This window comes from Bubalus kerabau, chromosome 1 (assembly GCF_029407905.1).
Source record: "Bubalus kerabau isolate K-KA32 ecotype Philippines breed swamp buffalo chromosome 1, PCC_UOA_SB_1v2, whole genome shotgun sequence".
NCBI classification, from domain to species: Eukaryota; Metazoa; Chordata; class Mammalia; order Artiodactyla; family Bovidae; genus Bubalus; species Bubalus kerabau.
In genome coordinates this window covers 18,095,005-18,119,836 of record NC_073624.1, presented here as the reverse complement: position 1 = coordinate 18,119,836, position 24,832 = coordinate 18,095,005, and the positions used below count along the sequence as shown (strand labels likewise).

Sequence of the window (24,832 nt, the reverse complement as noted above, 5' to 3'; positions counted from 1 at the left end):
ATTTCTTTTGATTGAAATGATTTGTGTAAAATACCTGGCTGACGTTCATTCATTCAGGTATACAAAAGACACCATTTAGGATTTTTAATTAGCAGGCATTGGGGATAAGGAGGTGAATTAGACACAGAACTTTACCAGGTCCATTTATAAAGTAAAATTAGCAAGTAAACAACTTAGTTCATGAGGTTCACAGTTGGTAAGGTCGAGGTTCATGAGCAGTAGAACCTCTCTCTGGGGCACAGAGAGAAGGGGCGATGTGTGGAAGACTCACAACTCTGGCCCCAATCACCATCACAGCATGTGGTTCCTGGGAGAGTTCTGACAGCTCCAGTCAAGGCTCCAGGTAACAGAATTGAATTCCTGTTATGGAGTCCTGGGGTTCCTGGGATGGGATGGAGAGAGGGGCCCTAATATTGTTTCTCCGCCAAGATGATGTACTACTGTTGACTAGTTATATCTCTTACTAATGCCAACTCATTTAATTCTAACCAAAACTCTGTCATCTATACACAAGCATAACTCTTCTTTTACAGACAAAGCCACTATACAGAGAGTGTAAGGACCCTGTTCAAGGTCACACACATGGTATGTGGCTGAGCTCTGAGTCAGGCCAGGCAGATTGATTCCTGAGCCTGTTTTCCTGACCCCTGAAGTTCACGTGGACCCCTGAAGTTCACGTGGACACAGCTGGGCTAGTGTCCTCCCTAAAGCTTCCCTCCTTCAAATTTTGGATGAGATTAGACACTGAGATTTCCTTATGTGTCAGAGAAGACGAACCTTCATCAGAGGGTGAGTTGGTCCATGCTGACCCTGGATCCCCAGCTCTGGGGTAGAGGGTGCTGCCTGGGCACAGCCTGCCTGCGCTGGCTGAGCCCCTCCTTCCAGCCCACTCCATCTTTATAACGGGGTATGGAGTCCCTAACAGTATGTTACCTATGAGGTCTCAATCCTGAGGTGAGACCATGTGCACCTGGTTCACTAAACACATCCCTGTGTCATCCTGTGGGAGGAATGACTGGACTCCAGGAAGCACATCCTGTGTTCTAGGTGTTTGTCTGGTGGTTTCTGGTGATGCTGCAGAGTCCATAACTGGTTAAGGAATGGTGACTCTGGGTCCCAGGGGGAGTAGAGCATCGACTCTAGTGACTGAGCAGATCCTGTTCCTACCCTAGCACCTGAGTTTATATTCTGGTTCTGACATTTATAATCGGTTATTATCACCACTGCATTAAGCATCCAGAAGGAGATGGGGTTCATGTACAGATGGGGGCTTGGAAGTCAGAGGAACACAGGAAAAGTAAGTGTTATAAAATAACAGGTTAATATTAACATATTTAGAGGGAGAAAAGCATGTGTTCAATTGACTTTTCTCCCTTTTCATTTACCTGAGTCTCAAGTAGGAAGGATGGGTATGGCAGGACAGAGAAGCTGTGTCTGCTGACCGGGATGAGGGGTCCTTCCAGTGGGGGATGTGACAGGCCTGTGGACTGGCCCACAGCTTCCCTCCATGTTGGCTTCATTAAGACCTTTGTGTGTGGGTGGGGAAGGGTGTGACACCATCTCTGAGCTCTGGTGGGGACTCTGGGGCGTTTGTGTCACAGATGAGTCCTTCCCAAGTTTGTGCTGAAATGATGCGAGTCAGGGTGAGGGGGCCTCACGGTGGGTTTGTGTGGACCAGAAGGTGTATCTTGGGAATCTTGAGCTTGAGGGAGTATGAGGAATGAGGGCAGTATGTTAGTGACCTTGACTTTCGATGGGGGAGCTCTGTCTTGCATCCTTACTGCCCTTCTCAGTCTCTATATGCATCCCTGGGCTACTTTCTGGAGAGCATCTGGGGGCTTCTCTGACCAGTGGGACACAACAAGGCAGCAATGGCCACACTGCACATCAGTCCCTCCTGCTTGGCTCTGTGCCTCCAATCCACCTGGAATTCCATTCTTGCCACCAGCTTTCCTCTTGAACTCAGAATGAATGAACCCTCTTCTCTTTTTTGCTTCATTTGCCTCTTCTTTGCCCCTTGCCTGCAGCCACTGTGCAGCAGAATACTTTCTATTTACCCTCCTCTCTGGGGGCAGTTCCCTTAAATAATATTTTGCATCTTCTTTAGTTATGGCTAACACAGGTGGGTTCTGAATCCTATTAAACCAAACTCTCCCTTTCCAAAGGTGGAAATCGTGAAGTTTAGAAAATGTTAATCTTTTTAAGCTACATAATTTCTTCTAGAGATCCCCACTCCTATTTTGGAGGGCTAGGGTTGAATGATGACCACTACTTTCTCTTTGTTTCCTGTAACAGCAATCTCTTTCTCTCCTGAAGCATCATTTATTGACTAGGTGAAAGGGGTATTTCACATAAAATGAAATGCAATAAAAGGAAAGGGATTTAGCATATGTGAAAATCCCTTATAGGGCTTCCCAGGTGGTTCAGCAATAAAGAACCTCCCTGTCAATGCAGGAGACACAGGAGATGTGGATTTGATCCTTGGGTCTAGAGGAACCCCTCGAGAAGGAAATGGCAATCCACTCTAGTATTCTTGCTTGGGAAAGCCTATGGACAGAGGAGCCTGGCGGGTTACATCCCAGGGGTCACAAAGAGTAGGACACAACTGAGCATAAATACACCTTCTCCAGGATCCAGTCTCCAGATCAGTCTGAGAAGAGAAGAAAGACCTGCAGACTCATCTCCTCAACTTAATGGTTTCCGCCTCACCCTCTCCATGGTTACCTGTGAATTCCTGCAATCCTTGTCCTCATTTTCTTCTGGCCTGACAAATATTCTTGTATTTCAAACCTTCTTCTAGTACTTGGCTTCCACCCTGAGCTCAGTACTTGGAAGATCAGTGCTTGATTCCACTAGAGTTATTCCCTGTGGGCCAATCGATTCCACAACCTGACTGAAAAATCTCACAGTCCTTGGGGATCGGCCAGGGTGATCAGAGGAAAGAAAGGTACTCATAGTTTTCTACGCCAGTCCTGATTATGGGGCCCGGCTCTCAGGACCACGGAAGCAGGAGGTCCAAGGACCGTGTTGCTCATATAAGGAGATGTTGAAGATGCAGAAGCTCATTGGTGTCTGAGCTTCAGAAAGTGGCAGATGCAGCCTCCGATAGTGCCTGAAATGGTGAAAGGTGTCGCTATTGGCTCTCAGGAGGGAGGGTGTAAGGGGTGGTCTATATAAACCCCGGTCGGCACCCTGACGCCTCCTCACAGGCTGATCCTGCAGTTGGGACTGTGACCTTGAGGACGTGGGGTCAGGATGGCTCTGGGCAGACACCTCTCCCTGTGGGGACTCTGTGTCCTCCTCCTCAGCACCGTGGTGGGTGGTCAAGGTAAGAGCTGCCCCTCTTTCCTGGGTCCGTAGCAGGGAGTGCAGGCCTTGATGAAGGGAAAGGTGTCTGGATTTGTGGAGCTGCAGTCTTAGTGTTTTTCACTGAAAAGGAAGCGCTCCGGCTGTGAATACTGGTCCATCTCCTGTGGGGGATCCACTGGTCATAGTGGCAGATTCTACAGAGCAGTGAGTTTTGGTCTGGACAGAGCTGGGTCAGCCTGAGTCCCCTCGGCTGTCTCACTTGTCCTCTGGGAGCTTCTAGGGTTCCAGTGGCTCCCAGTGTGTGCAAGTTCCAGCGACTGACCCCAGCTGGGACTCTGGGCTGTTCCCACATGCTCCACGTGCCTAGTGTGTGAGCACTGCCCCTGGGTCCCCGTGTTTCCTGTGTCTGTGCCCCTGTAGGCTTTGTGCTTGTGTTTGTGTGTGTGTGTGTATGTGTGCAGGTGAGGACTGTGTGAGAGTGTGTGTGTGTGACGGTATGAGGAGTGTGTGTGTGTGAGTGTGTGAGGAGTGTGTGAGGGTGTATGTGTGTGTGAGGAGTTTATGTATTTGTGTGTGTGAGGGTGTGAAGAGTGTGTATGTGTGTGTGTGGAGTATGTGAGCAGTGTGTGAGTGGTGTATGAGGGTGTGTGAGGAGTATGTGAGGGTGAGTGAGGGTGTGTGAGGCATGTTTGAGTAGCGTGGGAGATTGTGTGTATTTGTGTGAGAATATGTATGTGTATGTGGGAGTGTGTGAGGCTGTGTGTGTAAGGGGGATGGAGCCTGTCTGTGTGAGAGGAACGGGGCTGCAGAGCATGGACTGAGTCCATTGGCCTGTGAAGCACACAGGGTGTCCACAGGGCTGGGTGTCATGGCCACTCCTTGTAACTGGATCAGAGATAATCGTGCACCTGCCTGCCTCTCTCTGGCTCCTCTCCCCCATCTGCCGGGCTCCCCTCTGCTTGTTGACTGTCTGCCCAGCACTGGGCTCTGTGAGAGGCTCTGCTTGCTGGCCTCACCTGTTCCCACCAGGTGTCATTAGGGAGCAGAGAAGCCCGCATTCAGGAGAGGCGACCTCTTGTCTGTAGAGATCAGTTGATGCATAGCCTCAGGTGTATAAATTCCCAAGTCCCTGCCCCGGTCCCTGGGACTCATTTCCTGATGTGCTGGGAGCCTGGGATGGTCCTTTCCCCTCCCAGGATCTGCTGTGACTCTGTAGGGAGCATTTTCTCTCATGCCCTCTCCTGTCCCTTCCTGGGAGCTGCTTTCCACTGAGTGAGAGTGGAGTATGTTTCCAATCCTTCTTCATGGTCTGCAAGGTTTCTTTGGACAAATATGCTGATCTCCTTATGGGAGTCCTCTTGGGTGACAATTTTTTTCTTCTCTTTAGACTTAGAATTCTCTCTTTGTCTTTGCTTTTGGACAGTTTACTCTGTGCGTCTTGGAGAAGGTTGTTTTGAATTGAAATTTTGGGGTTACTTATTAGCTTCTTGAGCATTCTTTGGCATTGACTTTCTTTGGGATTGGAATGAAAACTGACTTTTCCAGTCCTGTGGCCACTGCTGAGTTTTCCAAATTTGCTGGCATATTGAGTGCAGCACTTTCACAGCATCATCTTTCCAGATTTCCCCCAGGTTTGGGAAATTCTCAGTCTTTCTTTCTTTCTTTCTTTGCTAGGTCTCCTTGCTGCATGCGGGCTTTCTCTAGCTGCGGTAAGCAGGGGCTGCTCCTCGCTGCAGTGCATAGACTTCTCATTGTGGTGGCGTCTCTTGGTGCAGAGCACAGGCTCTAGGTGCACAGGTTTTGGCAGCTGTGGCACGCTGGCTTAGTTGCCCTGCGGCATGTGGAGTCTTCCTGGACCAGGGATTGAACTCATGTCCCCTGCATTGGCAGGCGTATTCTTATCCACTTCACCACCAGGGAAGTCCTCAGCCATTATTTCTTTTCTCTTTCACTTCTCCTGTGGCTCCATTCAATACATTGTTTCTTTTTATGGTGTGCATAGTTCCCACTGCTTTCCATATTCTTTTCATTCTCTTTTTGTTCTTTAATTGGATACTTTCAACTGATCTTTCTTCTAACTTATTGGTTCTTTTTTTTTTTTTTTCTTTTCCTTGGTCAGGTTTGTTGTTGAATCTCTGTACTGAATTCTTCAGTTTACTCATTGTATTGTGTTCATGCTAAATCACCTCCGTCATGTGTGACTCTTTGTGACCCCATGGACTGTAGCCCACCAGGGTCCTCTGTCCATGGGATTCACCAGGCAAGAATACTGTAGTGGGTTGCTATGTACTCCTCCAGGGGATCTTCCAGACCCAGGGATCGAACCTGAGTCTCTTACATCTCCTGCGCTGGCATACGGGTTCTTTACCCCTAGCATCACCTGGAAAACCCATTCATTTATTATTCAGCTTCAAAATATCTGGTTAGTTCTTTTTTTTTTTTAAGTATATGTCTTTATTGTTCTTATTTTATTTGTATTATTTTCCTGTTATCAATAAATATTTGAATTCTCTTGTAACTCTCTGAGCCTCTTTTGAAGTATTATTTTGAATTCTTTGCCAGGCAATTCTTAGATCTCCATTAATCTGAGCTGGTTACAAGAGGTTTACTGTATTCCTTTGGTGGGATTTTGTTTCCCAGACTCTTCTTGATGTCTTATTCTCTTGTAGATGTCTGCACATTTAAAAAAGCTGTCACCTCTGCCAGACTCTATGTCCTGATTTCAGTAGAGAAAGCCTTTCACTTCTGGGTAGCGGCACACTGGAATGTACTGCAGGGTGCCAAGTGCAGAGGAATAAGGTGGCACTGGGTCTGGGAGGGCATGAGGCTGTTTGGCTCAGGCTGCTGATGTCCACAGCACTGACAACTGTGTGGTGTTTGGCAAGTGTTGCAGGGGGTCTGCTGTCACTGGAATGGTAGTTAGTGTTCTCAGCAGTGCCTCTGGTTCCAGAGCCTAGGGTCATGACCAGCAGTGGTGGTGGCCAGAGCCAATGGTGTGCACGCATTTGGCTTTGGGGGCCTGTTGCAGGTGCCTCTCTGGGGGAGTTGATGGTTGCAGGTGCTCAGGTTGTGGGAAGGCCTAGGAAGGCAGCAAAGGCCAAGACCAACAATGGCTCATTGCTCAAACTCATGTCCATTGAGTTGGTGATGCTATCTAACATCTGATCCTGTGCTGCTCTTCTCTTTGTCCTTCAGTCTTTCCCAGCATCAGGGTCTTTTCTAATGAGTCAGCTCTTTGCAGCAGGTGGCCAAAGTATTAGAGCTTCAGCTCCAGCATAAGTCTTTTCAATAAATATTCAGGGTTGATTTCCTTTAGGATTGACTGGTTTGATCTCCTTGCTGTCCAGAGAACTCTCAAGAGTCTTCTCAAGCACCACAGTTCGAAAGCATCGATTCTTCAGGGCTCAGCCTTATTTACTGTCCAACTCTCACATCCATTCACGACTACTGGAAACCATCATCTGTGCTGGTTATTAATTCTTACAGGGGTAAAATCTGCTACATCTGTCTGCAGAGCAGGTCACTGTGAACTGTGATTTCTCCTGCCATGTGGTTGCTATTGGTCCTTTGCTCTTCTTTCTTATGCCTAACCATCTCTATAAGACTGGCTCAGCTTTGGAGGTCTGCATGAAGTGAACCTGAAGCCGGACTTTCATATGGTGCCCTCAAAGGCTAGGGACACTGGTTACTCAGCTTGCTCTCACCCTCCTGGTGAGAGGAACTCTCCTGGCACCCTTGACACTGAGTAATTCTGGTTTGGAGGATGTACTGATGCCTCCAAAATGATAGTATCTTGGCATGGTCAGACTTCTTAAGGTACTCCTCATCTTTCTGGAGCTGTTTTTCTTACTGATTGCTGTCTAAGTTTGGTCTTTTTTAAGAAGATGGAGGCTGCTGTCTCCTACATCAGCATTTTGGTAATGGCACATTTGAGGTCTTCATTCTTGGAAAGAATGGTTTTGAGTGTAGAATTTTATATTGGCAATTTTATTTTTTTGTTTCAGTAAATCTAAGGCTTCAGTCTACTCTACCCTGACATCTCTTTTTGTTCTTGGGGTTTTAGATGTTAGTATAGATGTTTCTCAATTTTATATACCTAGTCTTTATCTTAGTATTTTTCTGTCAATTTTCTGCTGTTATTTTCCATTTTAGTAAAAGTAAGCTAGGTATGGTGTAGTAAAAAAACAAAATGTATCCTTACATAACATGTTCTGTTCACTTTGGCAGGACTTCTGCTATTGTAATTCTTCAAGCACTCAGGTTGTTGGATTCTCCACCATTGTATTATATCCCACTGTGATACAAGGCTGCAGTATTCGCTGTGGTAGAAAAATATACTGGCTCTTAAATGTTTCTATGTGGAAGTGACATCATTTGTTCTGCCACTTTGTTGAATGAGCCAGATCACATGGTTATGCTTAACTTCAAATAGGCAATGAAGTATTACTATTTCCACATGCTCATAAAAAGAGAATTTTAAATGTTGCTGAACACTAGTAATGTTTCCATCTATAATGTTCCTACAAATGAACTCCTTTTTAATGCAGAAACCAGAGTCGTCTTAAAACTTAATCGCTAAAGTGACATCTGATCACTTTTGTCAAATTCCATTTGTTAGATGCGTGTTACTAGGTACATTCAAGTGTGGATTACACAAGGACATGAACCCCAGGTGGCAGGAATAGCCAGGACATTTCAGAACCTGTTACCCCAGCCTCTGTTCCTGAGCTGGATGAGATGCTCCCTATGAGCAGGGAAGGAGAGGAACGATTCCTCCCTGGATCTGGGGCCACGAGCTGTAACTGAGATAGAGAAGCTGGGCCCTAGTAGCCTTGGGCACATCTACAGGGAGGGCAGCATCCAGAGTCCCTGAAGGCCTGTCCTCGGTGGTGTCCCTGGAGCTGGTTCTACAGGCTCGTGAGAAACACCTGGTGCCTCCCTTCCTGCTCCAGGTTCAGTGATGGCACACTGGGGGCTTAGAGTTGGCCGCGGTGGGAATGTTTATACCACAGAGGTCAGGAAATACTATATCCCATGCACTCTTTTACTCCTCAGAGAGCTTACATTTTAAATATACACCACTACATGGTCTCCTAAAATCTCTCCTGTGTCCTGTGTCTGTGTCTCTTTTGCAGCTCTGGAGCTGAGGTTGAAGGATGGAGCCCATCGCTGTGAGGGCAGAGTGGAAGTGAAGCACCAAGGAGAATGGGGCACAGTGGATTGTTACGCGTGGAGACTGAAGGATGCATCTGTAGTGTGCAGACAGCTGGGGTGTGGAGCTGCCATTGGTTTTCCTGGAAGTGCTTATTTTGGACCAGGACTTGGCCCTATTTGGCTTTTGTATACTTCATGTGAAGGGACAGAGTCAACTGTCAGTGACTGTGAGCATTCTAATATTAAAGACTATCGTAATGATAGCTATACTCATGATCGGGATGCTGGAGTAGTCTGCTCAGGTAAGTCCTGTCTGGTCTGTGTGGGGATCTCTAGCAGGAAAAGCCTCTGTCTTATTACCAGAATGACTCGAGATTACAGATACAGCCTTTAGAACATACTTGGATAAAGGATCTTTGTGATGTGTCACAAGACGCAGAGAGGTGAGGTCAAAAGTTTCATACAGATACAGCTTCTGGGTTTGACTTCTGTGACATAGTCTCATCATGGTAATTGTTCTGTTTTCTTTGACGTAATGGTCACTAGGGTGTGGCTACATGGTGGGGGAGGGGTCATAGAAGAGTTGGGGGAACAAGGTTTATCATACTCATAGGGTCTGAATGTCAGAGTCACACACTCCTCCATGTTGTTATGTGGAGGATGTGATGATAGAATAGGCTCAACCAAGCAATGGTGACCCAAAAGGGCATGTGAAGACCTGTGGACAAGTGACCACACTGGGGGTCAGGGTGCAGTTACACAAGGAAAAGGTGTGAAGGGATTTCACTGGTGCATTTAAATGTCTCTAGGTCACAATCAATGGCAACCCACTGCAGTACTTTTGCCTGGAAAATCCCATGGACGGAGGAGCCTGGTAGGCTGCAGTCCATGGGATCGCTAGAGTCAGACACGACTGAGCGACTTCACTTTCACTTTTCACTTTCATGCATTGGAGAAGGAAATAGCAACCCACTCCAGTGTTCTTGCCTGGAGAATCCCAGGGATGGGGAAGCCTGGTGGGCTGCCATCTATGGGGTTGCACAGAGTCGGACACGACTGAAGCGACTTAGCAGCAGCAGCAGCAGCAGCAGCAGCAGCAGCAGCAGGTCACAGTCAGAAGAAGCCAGAAGTGGAACTTGTGGCAGAAAACAATCTCATCACACTGGTGCACCTGATCAACCGAGTGGGGAGCTCACATCACATTTGCAGGGATGTTGAGGGAGCAGGAAAATGCAGGCTTGAAGTTTACAACACAGCAGCTGAAGTTCATCACGTATAAGAGGCAGTGACACTAAGAGGATCTGAAGTGACTGCTCAGAAGTGCTCAGTGCTGTCTATATGTTTGACCTTGCCAAGGTGGATGCAGTAAAGACAGCAGTGAAACTAGGGTGTGGGTGGGTGGTCACAGTATTTGACAGAGAGGCTTCTAGTTGTTATTATAATTGTGGATTGGATGTCCAGGATATTAATCCCATCAGAGCAGCTGGACTGGAGGAAGATATTGTCGGTTATCACAGTGAGTTTCCTCAAATAGGGAGCTGGTCTTAGGCAAGAATCACCCCATCTGATGTGATCATGGGACAAGGGAGCCCTGAGGACATCTGCAGTAGGTCCTTAGCAGCCACAGCCAATCAGCTCTTGGGTGTTTATGTTGAGGAAGATCATTGGAAAAGTGATCTTTTCTAATCTCACCTTCAACAGATCTTTGATGATTCTAGTTGAAGCCCTTAAGAAAACAATTCTTTTCCTTTTTAAAAGGTACTTTATTGAGGTATCACTGACATACAAAACTGCTTGATAAGTATGCATTTGTGAAACCATTACAGCACTATGTCATAAATCTATTCATCTCTTCAAAAAGTTTTCTTCCATTCTCTTTATTATTCTTATTAAAAATAATTATTTTCAAGGTGCTTTTAAATTTTAGTTAGAAACTTTTGCTTTAAGCAAACCTGTCTTCTGGCATCTCAAGTAACCTTTGTCATCGTCACAATGTCCTAATCATGGTTCTAACTGCAGATAAATTTGTGGAAACACTACAGGTGTCTCTACCATATTTTGATAAATCAGCATCTGAATGAAAATGGAGTGTGTGATGTTTGAACTTTCTGTGAAGTTAGAACTCCAAATGTTATCATCCTAAGAAGATTGATGTCTTGATATTAATACCAGTTAAGATACACTTAAAAGTAAAGAATTGGAGAATTCTCTGATATTTAAACACTGCTTGTGGTTTGTACTCCCTGACTACCATTGCTCTAACTTAGGCTCTCACATTTTTATGAATGGTTCCAGGTTCCTTCTATTTCTCTTTTTGTCACTAGTTTCCTCCCCTTGGTCTGTCTTTTCTGTATTTTCAGACATGTTTTAATGATGCGAAGTTAAGTGGTGGTGATTTAGTAGAGATAAGATTAGAATAGCTTGTCTTTTCATTATCTTAATCAAAATTGAACTCTTGGAGTTTCTTCTGCTTAATCTTAGGAGTCAGGTATGGAAGAGAAATTTCAGCCTCAGTAGTGGATTGTTGGAAGTGGAGTACTGTGTTTAGGAGAAATCTAGAGTAGAAACAATGACTAGAGAAGACTGTAGAGAAGCCTGTTTGAAATAAGGAGGAGATTTCAATGAGGGGCTAAACAAATTGAGAAGGACTGTGGTGCAAGTGTTCCAAGTTGCTTCAGTCCTGTCCTACTCTTTGTGACACCATGGACCCTAGTCCACCAAGCTCCTCTGTCCATGGGATTCTCCAGGCAAGAATACTGGAGTGGGTTGCCATTTCCTTCTCCAGGGGATCATCTTCACCCAGGGATCAAACCTGGGTCTCCTGAATTGCAAGCAGAGTCTTGATTATCTTCTGAGCCACTAGGGACTACAGTACTGAAGTGCAAAATGGTGAGGGGATGAAGATGCAAGGATTGCAGGAGCGGAGGGTTGGAAAGATGCAGGTCAACTCATACATTCACCACAGCCTCTGTGTTACACTTCCTTCCTGCCCTCATTCCTTCCCTCCCTCTCTTCCTTTATCCTGTTGTGGGAGTCATTTCTGAGCTCTGTGGAAGTGCTAGCATTTGGAGGTTGCAGTTTTCTTAGGGGAAAGTTTTTATAATACGGATTCTGTTTATTTAACAAATACAAGTTTACTCATATTTTTCTCTTTTTTTGTATCAGATTTCGGTGAGTTGTGTTTCACAAGTAATGCGTTTTCAAGGACTAGGCCCACTTTACAAAAAATGTTCAAATTAGAATAACACTGGTTCATATCTCTTATCTTTAAATGTTGGGAGGATCTATAATGATATTCCTCCTTTTGTTACTGGTGTTGTTAATTTGTGTTTCCTCTTTTTTCTTAATTGGTTTTGCTAGAAGATTATCCGTGTTTATGTTCTTTTTAAAAGAATCACTAATGGACCCTATTGATTTTTTTGATTTGTATTTGCTTTCTACTTAATTGATTTCTGTATTCACTTTTCACTCCTCTTTTTCAGTTATGATTTTCCCTGATAGCTCAGCTGGTAAACAGTCTGCCTGCAATGCAGGAGACCCCTGTTTGATTCCTGGGTCAGGAAGATCCCCTGGAGAAGGGATAGGCTACCCACTCCAGTTTTCTTGGGCTTCCCTTGTGTCTCAGCTGATAAAGAATCTGCCTGCAACAGGGGGCACCTGGGTTTGATTCCTGGGTTGGGAAGACCCCTGAAGAAGGGAAAGGCTATCCACTCCAGTTTTCTGGCCTGCAGAATTCCATGGATTGTATAGACCATGGGGGTCACAGAGTCAGACACGACTGAGCAACTTTCACTTTCCAATTATGATCGTTGTTGCTTTTGTAGATTCTTGAGTCTTGGATCATTTTCTTCTGTTTCTATTTTTATTTTAATGTAGGCATCAAGGAAGCATCAAGGTTCTAAATTTTCTTCTAAGCCTCACTTTGTTTTTAAGCCACCAGTTTTGCTAGTATATAATTTCTTTTGTATTTTATTACCATAAAATGTTTCTTTTTCTCTGAATGTATTCTTTGTCTTATAGTCTGACTTTGTATGATATTAATATAGATACTGTATACAGCCTTCTCTGATTTGTGTTTGCATAGTATATAATTTTTTACCTTTTTAATATGTTTCTGTGTTTATATTCAAACACATATATATTTATAGACAGTATATTGTTTTGTCTTATTTTATCTGGTCTGATCATCTTGTTTTTTATTTGGAGTACTTAAATTATTTACCTTTAATGTAATTATTGATATAATTGTGTTTAAGTGTACTTGACTGCTATTTGTTATATCTTTGTTCCTATTTTAATCTTTGAGTATATTATTTTATCTTAAAACTCTATTGGCTTATTAATCATATCAGATTTTTAGGTGATAATAATGTTGAATTATTTTTTTTTAATTTAAAATAATTTTTATTTATTTTTGGCTGTGCTGGGTCTTCATTGCTGCATAGATTTCTGTCTAGTTGCAGAGATCAGAGGCTACTCTCTAGTTGCAGTGCACGAGGTGGTCACTGCGGTGGCCTCTCTTGCTGTGGAGCACAGGCTCTATGGTGCTCAAACTTCAGTAGTCATGGCTCCCGGGCTCTAGAGCACAGGCTCACTGTGGTGCATGGGCTTAGTTGCTCCGTGGTATGTGGGATTTTCCTAGACCTGGGATCCAAACCGCATCTCCTGCATTGGCAGATGGATTGTTCGCCACTGAACCATTGGGGAAGCCCATGTTGAATTACTAATCTTTAATTACATTCTACCTTGAAATGATGTTATGTCACAACATGCAATGTCAGTCACCATAGTTTTCTTCCACTTTGGTCATTGGTGCTATCATTGTCATACATTCTACTTATAAATTTATTATGAATCTTATAATTTGTTGCTAATATTTTGCCTTAAATCTTCTAACAGAGAATCAACATCTAGCACAGAGTCTATACCTTTGAGTGGATCCCTGTTTTCATCTGCTGTCATCTCCCTTTAGCTTGAAGAACTTTCTGAGGCAGTTTTGTGTAGTGTGTGTCTGGTGGCCTCCAATTCTATCATTTTTCATTTACCTGAAGTCATCTTAATTTTCATTCAGTTTTGAAAAGTATTTTTATAGGTGATTCAATTCTAGAGTAACAAATGCCCAACCCCAATACTTTAAATATGTTTTTACATTGTCATCTGACTTTCACTGCCTCCAACAAAAAGTCAGTAAATAATACTTATCCTTTTGTTCTGCTGTATATAATGTGTCAAATTTCCCTGGCTGCTCTTAAGATATTTTTGTTTGTTTGTTTACCACTGAATTTCAGTATTTACATTGTCATGTTTTCTGAGAATGATTTCATTACCTTGTTCGGGGTTTGTTTAGCTTTTTGAATCAGTGGATTTATAGTTTTCAATAACTTTGGAAAAAATTTCATTTATCTTTTCTTAATATTTTTCTACACATCCCTTATTCTGAATCTCCAAATACACATATTTTATATATTTTTATATTATCCCACATGCCATTGAGTTTCCATTCATATTTTTCTGCCTTTTTTTGGTTCAGTTTAGATAGTCTCTACTGCTGTGTTTTACTTCCCAATTCTTTTATTCTGCAATGTCTAGTCTCTTGTGTAATTAATCCAAATAATTGTTCATTCCAATACTATATTTTTTCAGTTTTAGAAGTCTCATTTGTTTATTTTTGCTAGTTTTCCTCCATGTTTATTTTTATTGTTCATTAAGCATATTGATATTAGTAGTTTAAAGATCTCTTCAGCCAGTTCAATAATTTCTGTAATTTCTGAAGCTGATTTAAATGATTATTTTTTTTAAAATATGTTATGGGTTACATTTTTCCCCTTTGGAAATTCTAAGAATTTTTTGGTTGGATGTTGGGCATCACTAAGCAGTCCTTTACCAGTAAGAACTTTAGAAATAAATAATCAGAACACATCTAAAAATCAGGGAATTATACTTGATGAATCAAATAAAGTTTTTTCATTGGGTTATTTTCATTCTGTTCAAAATGTGTTCCTCTGATGACCAAATGATGAACTTTATTTTTAATAAAAATAAAAAAAAACTTTTATTTTTCTCTCCTTTAGTTTTAAAACTTCCTTGATCCCACCTTGCCTGCCATATACCCCACCTACACCCTACTTCTACAGCAGTAGCTATCCTTTCTGATTTTCTTTTGCATTCATCTGTGTCTTTTAAAATTGTGTTTGCTTGTCTGAAATGGGAGAAATGAAAAAGGATAGCAGCTTAAGTGGTAGATGGGAGGAGCAGAGGGCGATGCAATATGCTAACAACCTATCCAACAAGTGTTTCCCACAAATATTTACATATTTTGTCCATATTGAGGCTTTTTCAACTTGGAACTCTCCAAATTATAGCTTGTTTGCTCACCTCCTCCTCCTTCTCCTTTTTCTTCCTCCTTTTAGAATTGTGAAACATTCAACATGCCATCTTTTAGAATTGTAAAACATCCATGAAAGAAATTAAAGACCATCTAATCAATGGAAAGTCATTCTGTGCTTCTGGCCTGGAAGAAGTAATATTGTTAAAATGCCTGTACTTGTCAAAGTGATCTACAGATTTAACGCAATTCCTATCTAAATCCCAATGGCATTCTTAATAGAAGTAGAGAAAACAGTCTTAAAATAGGAATGTGTGGTTTAATTTTTATATATTCATGAATTTCCTGTTTCCTTACCACTATTGAGTTTTATTTCCATTCCATTATAGTCATGAAAGATACTTGGAATTACTTTAATATTTTTGAATTTGTTAAGACTTATTTGTAGCCTAGCCTGGAGAATATTCCATTTGTGCTTGAGAAGAATGCATATTTTTCTGTGGTTAGAATTAGTACAATGATAGTATTAAAATCAATTAGCATTTTCTATAAGTCCTGTTTCAGAAGAAAAACCTTTAATAGGAGATGATCTGGAAACTCAGCTGTCTGGTAAGCTCCCACTGAGAACACACACTCTACCAGGTTCTTTGACAAATCCTAGGATTTCAAGAGAGATGGCTGGGACTCTCTCTCTATGACTCTCTGAGTTTTCTTAACTCATCTTCTTTCCCACTGAGGTCACTGAAGAAATTCATGGAATTTTTGCCATCGAAGAGACAAGATGTGATGACATAAACACGAATTAGTGACAGCATCTATATTTCTTTTCTGGAGCCGTCACCCGTCTACAGGTTGGCATCCCCTCATGGATCCAGCCTCAAGACTTTCCCTCACCTAAGTCACTTGAGGACTAGCTCCTGGGAGAGAAAACTGATCGGAATATTAGCCCAACAAGTTCCAGGAAAGCTTTCTAAGCTTGTCTGGATGCTAGGTCTCTCATATCATAGCCCATATTCCTCTGGGTGGGTTCTGTTCTGCATATCTCTACTTTTAAGTGCTGGCATATTACACATTATCCTTGGATCTGTAAGTCCTAGGCTGCTAAATGAGAAATTCACTTCTCCAACCAATGCTAAAAGATGTGTTTCCAGCATTCAGCCATTCCAATGATCTGAATTGTGCTCTGTAGTTTCTAGGCTCCTAGACCTAGGAATTCAGATTTCTAATCAGTCTCAAAGTGTATGTTCTTGGGATTCAGCCATCCCAAACTGACCTTGTAATCCTCCTGGATTTCTTTTCAGAAACCTGCTGATGAAAATTCGATTAGGACACTAACTGTCAAAGGCTCTCTACATGCTCCATTTTTAAAAAGAAAAACTTTGACACCACGGCCTGTAATGTGTGGTTTGAGGTCAGTACCATGAACACTCACTGGTTTTGTTGTTTCCTCTTAGGATTTGTGCGTCTGGCTGGAGGGGATGGACCCTGCTCAGGGCGAGTAGAAGTGCATTCTGGAGAAGTCTGGACCCCAGTGTCTGATGGGAACTTCACACTCCCCACTGCCCAGGTCATCTGTGCAGAGCTGGGGTGTGGCAAGGCTGTGTCTGTCCTGGGACATGAGCTCTTCAGAGAGTCTGATGGCCAGGTCTGGGCTGAAGAGTTCAGGTGTGAGGGGGAGGAGCCTCAGCTCAGGGTCTGCCCCAGAGTGCCCTGTCCAGCGGGCACTTGTCACCACAGTGGAGCTGCTCAGGTTGTCTGTTCAGGTGAGATGCAGGTCAGGCCTTTCACCTCTGTGAACACCTTGTTCAGGTGAGAAAGTCATGTGATTTTGCTGAAACTCTGTCTTCTCCTATCAGCATACTCAGAAGTCCGGCTCATGACAAACGGCTCCTCTCAATGTGAGGGGCAGGTGGAGATGAACATTTCTGGACGATGGAGAGTGCTCTGTGCCTCCCACTGGAGTCTGGCCAATGCCAATGTTGTCTGTCGTCAGCTTGGCTGTGGAGTCGCCATCTCCACCCCCAGAGGACCACACTTGGTGGAAGGAGGTGATCAGATCCTAACAGCCCGATTTCACTGCTCAGGGGCTGAGTCCTTCCTGTGGAGTTGTCCTGTGACTGCCCTGGGTGGTCCTGACTGTTCCCATGGCAACACAGCCTCTGTGATCTGCTCAGGTAAGAGACAGGGAAGGGCTACTGGTACTCAGGATGCTCCTGGAGTGAAATGTCCCCAAGAGCAGAGAGTGAGGGAAAATGGACTTCAAAGTCAGATATTTCATGGTGAAATATGGATCTTCTCATTGTTCCTTCATTTTTCAGGCCAGGGCAAGAAGTGTGAAGGGGAATAATATATTTTTAAGCTACATTGTTGCTTACTTATAATCATAGAAAACAATGTAGGAGCAGTAAGTATAGACCTCAGTATGAACCCCAACCCAGAGCAACAAAGAGAATGTCCCCAGCCCCACAGTCACTGTCGTCCCCTCTCCTCGACGGGGAAAAGCGCTTACCCAACTTCTGCTAACATAGAGAGTTTTATCAATTTTTGAACTTTATATAAAATGATGCAGTATGTTGCATCTTTTGTATCTAATTTCTTAGACTCAAAATTATGTTTGGGATTCACTCATGATGTTGTTGGAGAAGGTGATGGCACCCCACTCCAGTACTCTTGGCTGGAAAATCTCATGGATGGAGTAGCCTGGTAGGCTGCAGTCCATGGGATCGCGAAGACTTGGACACGACTGAGTGGCTTCACTTTCACTTTTCACTTTCTTGCATTGGAGAAGGAAATGGCAACCCTCTCCAGTGTTCTTGCCTGGGGAATCCCGGGAACAGGGGAGCCTGGTGGGCTGCTGTCTATGGGGTTGCACAGAGTTGGACATGACTGAAGCGACTTAGCTGCAGCAGCAGCAGCATGATATTGTATATTGTAGCACTTTATTTTTTTTATTACTGTAAAGTATGACTTTGATCATATGGCCATGTACTAATCAATTCTACTGACAGTATGAATCTGAGTTGTTTCCAGTTCTTGACTATTACAGATATGATACTACTACTTACCATGACAATGTCTTTGGATGCAAATATGTGTTACTTACTTTCCATGTTTAACCCTTGGTCTTTTATTTTCTTTTTCTTAATCCAGTGGTGTCCTTTGATGAACTCATTTCTTAATCTTATGGAAACATAACTTGCCAACTTTTCCCTGTACATTTAATGCTTCTTATAGCCTTTAAAAAAGAATTTTTGCCTACTCCAAGATCATAAAAACATTCTCCAAGAGTGTCTTATGGAAATTTTAGTATTTTCTCTTACATATAATTGTGCATTCCTTCTGGGATTGATATTGGTGTAAGATAAGTTTCATATGGACATCCAATTGAGTCAATCTTGTTCTGAAAAGACTCTTTTCCCCACTTCAGTGCCGCCTTCGTCATAAGCAGAAGGGCAAGTATGTCTGTGCTTTTTAAGACTCTCTATTCTGTTCCATGTTATCATTTGTCTATGCTTGCACCAATACTGCATTTTCTTAATTGTCATAACTTTGTCATTGTTGTTGTTCAATTGCTAAGGCATGTCTGACTCTGACCCCATGAACTACAGCTCACCAGGCTTCCGTGTCCTTCACTATCTCCCAGAGTTTCAAACTTTGTAGTTAGTCTTAATAATTTTAATTTACAAGAGTTACTTTATATTAACTCCTCTGACTTTGTTGCTTTTCTTACCAACTGTGATGGTCATTCTCGGTTGCTTGTATTTTGTATGAATTTAGAAATCAGCTTGTCATTTTCACCAAAAGAAAAGCTTAAGGGTATTTTCACTGAGATTAGATTTAAAAATTTGAGAGGAGACAAAGAAATTTGAGGATGATTGACACTGACAATGTTGAGTTTTCCAAATCATTGACATAATACATCCCTCCATTCAGTTATATCTTGAATTTCTCTCAGAGATTTTGCCCATCTTCTACTAGGATTTCTCCTAGCTATTTTATTTTTGATGTTATGAGTATTTTTGTGAAAGTGTCCTGGCAATGAATTCTCTTTGAGTTGTTTTCACCTTTTAATTTTTAAAATTTTGATATCATTTGAGACATTAAAATGTTGGGAAAGTTATATAAAAATTTCTTTATGACCTTTACCTGGGTTTCTAAATGTTAGTATCAATATTTCACTTTAATCTCTGTGTGTGTGAGTGTCTTTCCTTCTCGATTCCCCTTCTGCCCCATTTCTTCCTGAATATGTAAAATCTTTCGGAATAAGTTGAAGCCATGATGTTCCTTTACCCTTAGGACACTTCTGGGAATTTCCTTACAGAACCAGAGTTCAGTCAAGTCTTTAAATGACTTCAGCCCCAGGTGACATCTAATTGCAGCACTGAAAGACCCCACTGGAAGACTGCCAAACTGAGTCTTTTTCTGATTAATGACCCAAAGTCATAAGCAAAATGAAGTATATATTCTTTTTCTTCAGCTAAAAGTTTTGCCTTTTCATATTGATCAAATTGCTAACATCCGTTGAATCACAGAAAAAGCAAGAGAGTTCCGGAAAAACATCTATTCTGCTTTATTGACCATGCCAAACCTTTGACTGTGTGGATCATGACAAACTGGAAGATTCTTAAAGAGATGGGAATACCAGACCACCTGACCTGCCTCCTGTACGCAGATCAAGAAGCAATAGTTAGAACTGGACATGGAAAAAGAGACTGGTTCCAAACCGGGAAAGGTGTATGTCAAGGCTGTATGTTGTCACCCTGCTTATTTAACTTATATGCAGAGTACATCATGTGAACTGCTGGGCTGGGTGAAGCACGAGCTGGAATCAAGATTGCCAGGAGAAATATCAATAACCTCAGATACGCTGATGACACCACCTTTATGGCAGAAAGCAAAGAGGAGCTGAAGAGCCTCTTGATGAAAGTGAAAGAGTAGAGTGAAAAAGCTGGCTTAAAACTCAACATTCAAAAAACTAAGATCAAGGCATCCAGCCCCATTACTTCATGACAAATAGATGGGGAAATAATGGAATCAGTGACAGACTTTATTTTCTTGGGCTCCAAAGTCACTGTAGATGGTGACTGCAGGCATGAAATTAAAAGACATCTGTCCCTTGGAAGAAAAGCTACGACAAACCTAGACAGAATATTAAAAAGCAGAGACATTACTTTGCTGACAATTGTCCATTTAGTCAATCTATGGCTTTTCCAGTAGTCATGTATGGATGTAAGAGTTGGACCATAAGGAAGACTGAGCTCCAAAGAATTGATGCTTTTGAACTGTGGTGTTGGAGAAGACTGTTCAGAGTCCCCTAGACTTCAAGGAGATCAAACTAGTGGATCCTAATGGAAATCAGTCCTGAATATTCATTGGAAGGACTGATTCTGAAGCTGAAGCTGCAATACTTTGGCCACCTGATGAGAAGAATTGACTCACTGGAAAAGACCCTGATGCTGTAAGATTGAGGGTGGGAGAAGAAAGGGATGACAGAGGATGAGATGGTTGGATGGCATCACCGACTTGATGGACATGAGTTTGAGCAAGCTCCAGGAGTTGGTGATGGACAGGGAAGTCTGGTGAGCTGCAGCCAATGGGGTCACAAAGAGTTGGACATGAATGAGTGACTGAACTGAACTGGGCTAAATTTTGGGGGAAAATCTTCTATACAACAATATAACCAGAACTCTTGTCATGTGACCTGAATTTCTAGTTTGAAGACTATCCTCTGATCTTGCACTGTGATGTTTCTACCTTATGCTGAGCTAGTGCACAGCTACTATTATTCTTTAGTTCTTAATTTCAGCTAACACATTTTTCAGCTCTAGAAGTACTTCACTTTTGTTATTTCTCTGCAAAGATACACATTTTGTCTATTATTTCTGTAAACACTTTAATCGTGGCTATTTAAATTCTCTGTCAGGTAAATCTAGCAGCTGAAAAATTTGGGAAATTCTTTCCAATGTCTCCTTTTTCCTTTCTGTTTTTCGCGAGATCTATTTTATTTAAGTGTTTGTTTTAAAGTTAGACATTGAAGAAATTGTAGAAACCCTTCAGAAAGAATTTTGTTTTGCTTTTACTTAGGGATAGATTTGGCCTTCCCGGTGGCTCAGATGGTAAAGAATCTGCCTGCAATGCAGGAGACCTGGGTTTGATCCCTGGATTGGGAAGATCCCCTGGAGGAGGGCATGGCAACCCACTCCAGTATACTTGCTTGAAAAATCCTATGGGCAGAGGAGCCTGGTGGGCTATAGTCCATGGGGGTCACAAACAGTCTGACATGACTGAGCGACTAAGCACAGCACAGGGATAGATTTAGGGATACAACAACTTACTTAACTCATTCTTATAGCAACACTTGGGTTAAAACAAAAATTGTGATACTGTCAGAAGGAAAACTCTGCACGGAGAAGGTGAACAATAAGAGTATGATTACTTTACTGCTGGGTCACAGCTTTCATAGCAAACATCCTCTTCCAACAACACAAGAGAAGACTCTACACATGGACATCACCAGATGGTCAACACCGAAATCAGATTGATTATATTCTTTGCAGCCAAAGATGGAGAAGCTCTATACAGGCAGCAAAAACAAGACTGGGAGCTGACTGCAGATCATGAACTCCTTATTGCCAAATTCAGTCTTAAATGGAAGAAAGTGGGGAAAACCACTAGACCATTCAGGTATGACCTAAATCAAATCCCTTATGACTATACAGTGGAAGTGAGAAATAGATTTAAGGGACTAGATCTGATAGACAGAGTGCCTGATGAACTATGGACAGAGGTTCGTGACACTGTACAGGAGACAGGAATCAAGACCATCCCCCAAAAAAAGAAATGCAAAAAAGGAAAATGGCTCTCTGAGGAGGCCTTCCAAATAGGTGTGAAAAGAAGGGAAGCAAAAAGCAAAGGAGAAAAGGAAAGATATACCCATTTGAATGCAGGGTTCCAAAGAATAGCAAGGAGAGATAAGAAAGCCTTCCTCAGCAATCAATGCAAGGAAATAGAGGAAAACAACAGAATGGGAAAGACTAGAGATCTCTTCAAGAAAATTAGAGATACCAAGGGAACGTTTCATGCAAAGATGGGCTCAATAAAGGATAGAAATCATATGGACCTAATAGAAGCAGAAGATATTAAGAAGAGGTGGCAAGAATACACAGAAGAACTGTACAAAAAAAATCTTCATGACCTGGATATTGATGATGGTGTGATCACTCACACTCACCTAGAGCCAGACCTCCTGGAATGAGAAGTCAAGTGGGCCTTAGGAAGCATCACTACTAAAAAACTAGTGGAGGTGATGGAATTCCAGTTGAGCTATTTCAAATCCTAAAAGATGATGCTGTGAAAGTGCAGCACGAAATATGTCAGCAAATTTAGAAAACTCAGCAGTGGCCACAGGACTGCAAAAGGTCAGTTTTCATTCCAATCCCAAAGAAAGGCAATGCAAAAGAATGCTCAAACTACCACACAATTGCACTCATCTCACACGCTAGTAAAGTAATGCTCAAAATTCTCCAAGCCAGGCTTCAGCAATACGTGAATCGTGAACTTCCAGATGTTCAAGCTGGTTTTAGAAAAGGCAGAGGAACCAGAGATTAAATTGCCAACATCTATTGGATCATTGAAAAAGCAAGGGAGTTCCAGGAAAACATCTATTTCTGCTTTATTGACTATGCCAAAGCCTTTGACTGTGTGGATCACAATAAACTGTGGAAAATTCTTCAAGAGATGGGAATATCAGACCACCTAACCTTCGTCTATAGAAACCTGTATGCAGGTCATAAAGCAACAGTTAAAACTGGACATGGAACAACAGACTGGTTTCAAATAGGAAAAGGAGTACCTCAAGGCTGTATATTGTCATCCTGCTTGTTTAACTTATATGCAGAGTACCTCATGAGAAACGCTGGGTTGGAAGAAGCACAAGCTGGAATCAAGATTGCTGGGAGAAATATCAATAACCTCAGATATGGAGATGACACCACCCTTATGGCAGAAAGTGAAGAGGAACTAAAGAGCCTCTTGATGAAAGTGAAAGAGGAGAGTGAAAAAGTTGGTTTAAAGCTCAACATTCAGAAAACTAAGATCATGGCATCTGTTCCCATCACTTCATGGCAAATGGATGGGGAGACAATGAAAGCAGTGTCTGACTTTATTTTTTTGGGCCACAAAATCACTGCAGGTGGTGACTGCAGCCAAGAACTTAAAAGACACTTATTTCTTGGAAGGAATGTTATGACCAACCTAGACAGCATATTACAAAGCAGAGACAATACTTTGTCAACAAAGTTCCTTCTAGTCAAGGCTATGGTTTTTCCAGTAGTCATGTATGGCTATATGAGAGTTGGACCATAAAGAAAGCTGAGCAATGGAGAATTGATGCTTTTGAACTGTGGTGTTGGAGAAGACTCTTGAGAGTCCCTTGGACTGCAAGGAGATCCAACCAGTCCATCTTAGAGGAGATCAGTCCTGGGTGTTCATTGGAAGGACTGATGAAGCTGAAACTCCAGTAGTTTGGCCACCTGATGTGAAGAACTCTATCATGTGAAAAGACCCTGATGCTGGAAAAGATTGAGTGCAGGAGGAGAAGGGGATGACAGAGGAGGAGATGGTTGGATGGTGTCACTGACTGGATGGACATGGGTTTGGGTGGACTCTGGGAGTTGGTGATGGACAAAGAGGCCTTGTGTGCTGTGGTTCATGGGGTCGCAAAGAATCGGACACGACTGAGCGACTGAACTAACTAACTAACCAGGTCATCATTTCCCTTAATTCAGTTTCCTGTTCTCCAACCCTTCCAGACTTCTGATCATTGTTGTTTCTTTAGGAAACCAGATCCAGGTGCTTTCCCAGTGCAACGACTCCGTGTCTCAACCTGCAGGCTCTGCGGCCTCCGAGGAGAGCGCCCCCTACTGCTCAGGTGAGGGTCCCACAGGACAGAAGACCCTTTTCATTCCCCAGGTCGAAGTCCCATTGTCCCATTTTTCTCTCCTCAGACAGCAGGCAGCTCCGCCTGGTGAACGGGGGCGGTCCCTGCGCCGGGAGAGTGGAGATCCTCGACCAGGGTTCCTGGGGCACCATCTGTGATGACGGCTGGGACCTGGACGATGCCCGCGTGGTGTGCAGGCAGCTGGGCTGTGGAGAAGCCCTCAATGCCGTGGGGTCTGCTCACTTCGGGGCAGGATCAGGGCCCATCTGGTTGGACAACTTGAACTGCACAGGAAAGGAGTCCCAAGTGTGGAAGTGCCCTTCCCGGGGCTGGGGGCGGCACGACTGCAGACACAAGCAGGACGCGGGGGTCATCTGCTCAGGTCTGCGCTGCGCACTGTCCACAGGTGTGGGAGGGGTGGGGCCCTGGAGGACGGGGTCTGAGCCCTGAGGGAGAGATGCCTAAAGGACCAGAGAAGGAGGCTTCCTCCCATGGAGCCTGTCTTTCCAGCAGACGTGAAGACGAGGTGCTTTCACTTCCGCAGCAGCTGAGGATCTGGTCCTTTCTTCTCAGCAGTGTTTCCTGGCAGAGCCGTTTTTTACAGTTTTTCTTGAAAGCAGGGCTCTCTCCAGTTACATACAAAAGTTTTAAATCCATAGTAATAGTTTCCTTTTGCTTCAGTAACAATTTACCAATTAGTGGGTTACAACAACATGTATTTATTTCCTTACACTTCTGTAGCTTACATGTCCAGCAGGGATCTCCCTGGGCCTGGATCAAGGCTTCAGCAGGGCTGCATCACTTCTGCGGCTCTGGGGGAGAATCTATTTCTTGTCTTTTCAATCTTCTAGATTAAAAAAAAAAGAAAGTTAGTCCCACAGTCGTGTCTGACTCTTTGTGATCCCATGGACTGTATCCTGCCCTGCCCCTCTGTCCATGGAATTCTCAAGCTTCTAGAAACTGCCTACATCCCTTGGTTCACAGCCTCCTTCATCCATTATCAGACCAGCAATGCTACAGGCCTCCAGATATTATCCAGAGTCACATTTCTCTCTCTAGGCAGAGCTAAGAAATGTATTCCATGTTTAAGGATAGTGGGTCTAAGG

At 43.1% G+C, this 24,832-nt stretch overlaps 1 protein-coding gene across 1 annotated transcript in view; it reads left to right on the top strand.

Moving 5' to 3' along the window:
- Positions 1 to 3,255: 3,255 nt before the first annotated feature.
- Positions 3,256 to 24,832, top strand: part of LOC129644192 (antigen WC1.1) — a 60,489-nt gene continuing 38,912 nt past the window's right edge. Inside the window, exons 1-6 of the mRNA XM_055569693.1 lie at positions 3,256 to 3,328; positions 8,445 to 8,765; positions 16,243 to 16,551; positions 16,645 to 16,962; positions 23,625 to 23,717; positions 23,794 to 24,108. Coding sequence (XP_055425668.1) covers positions 3,256 to 3,328; positions 8,445 to 8,765; positions 16,243 to 16,551; positions 16,645 to 16,962; positions 23,625 to 23,717; positions 23,794 to 24,108 — 1,429 coding nt within the window. The remainder of the gene's footprint in view (positions 3,329 to 8,444; positions 8,766 to 16,242; positions 16,552 to 16,644; positions 16,963 to 23,624; positions 23,718 to 23,793; positions 24,109 to 24,832) is intronic.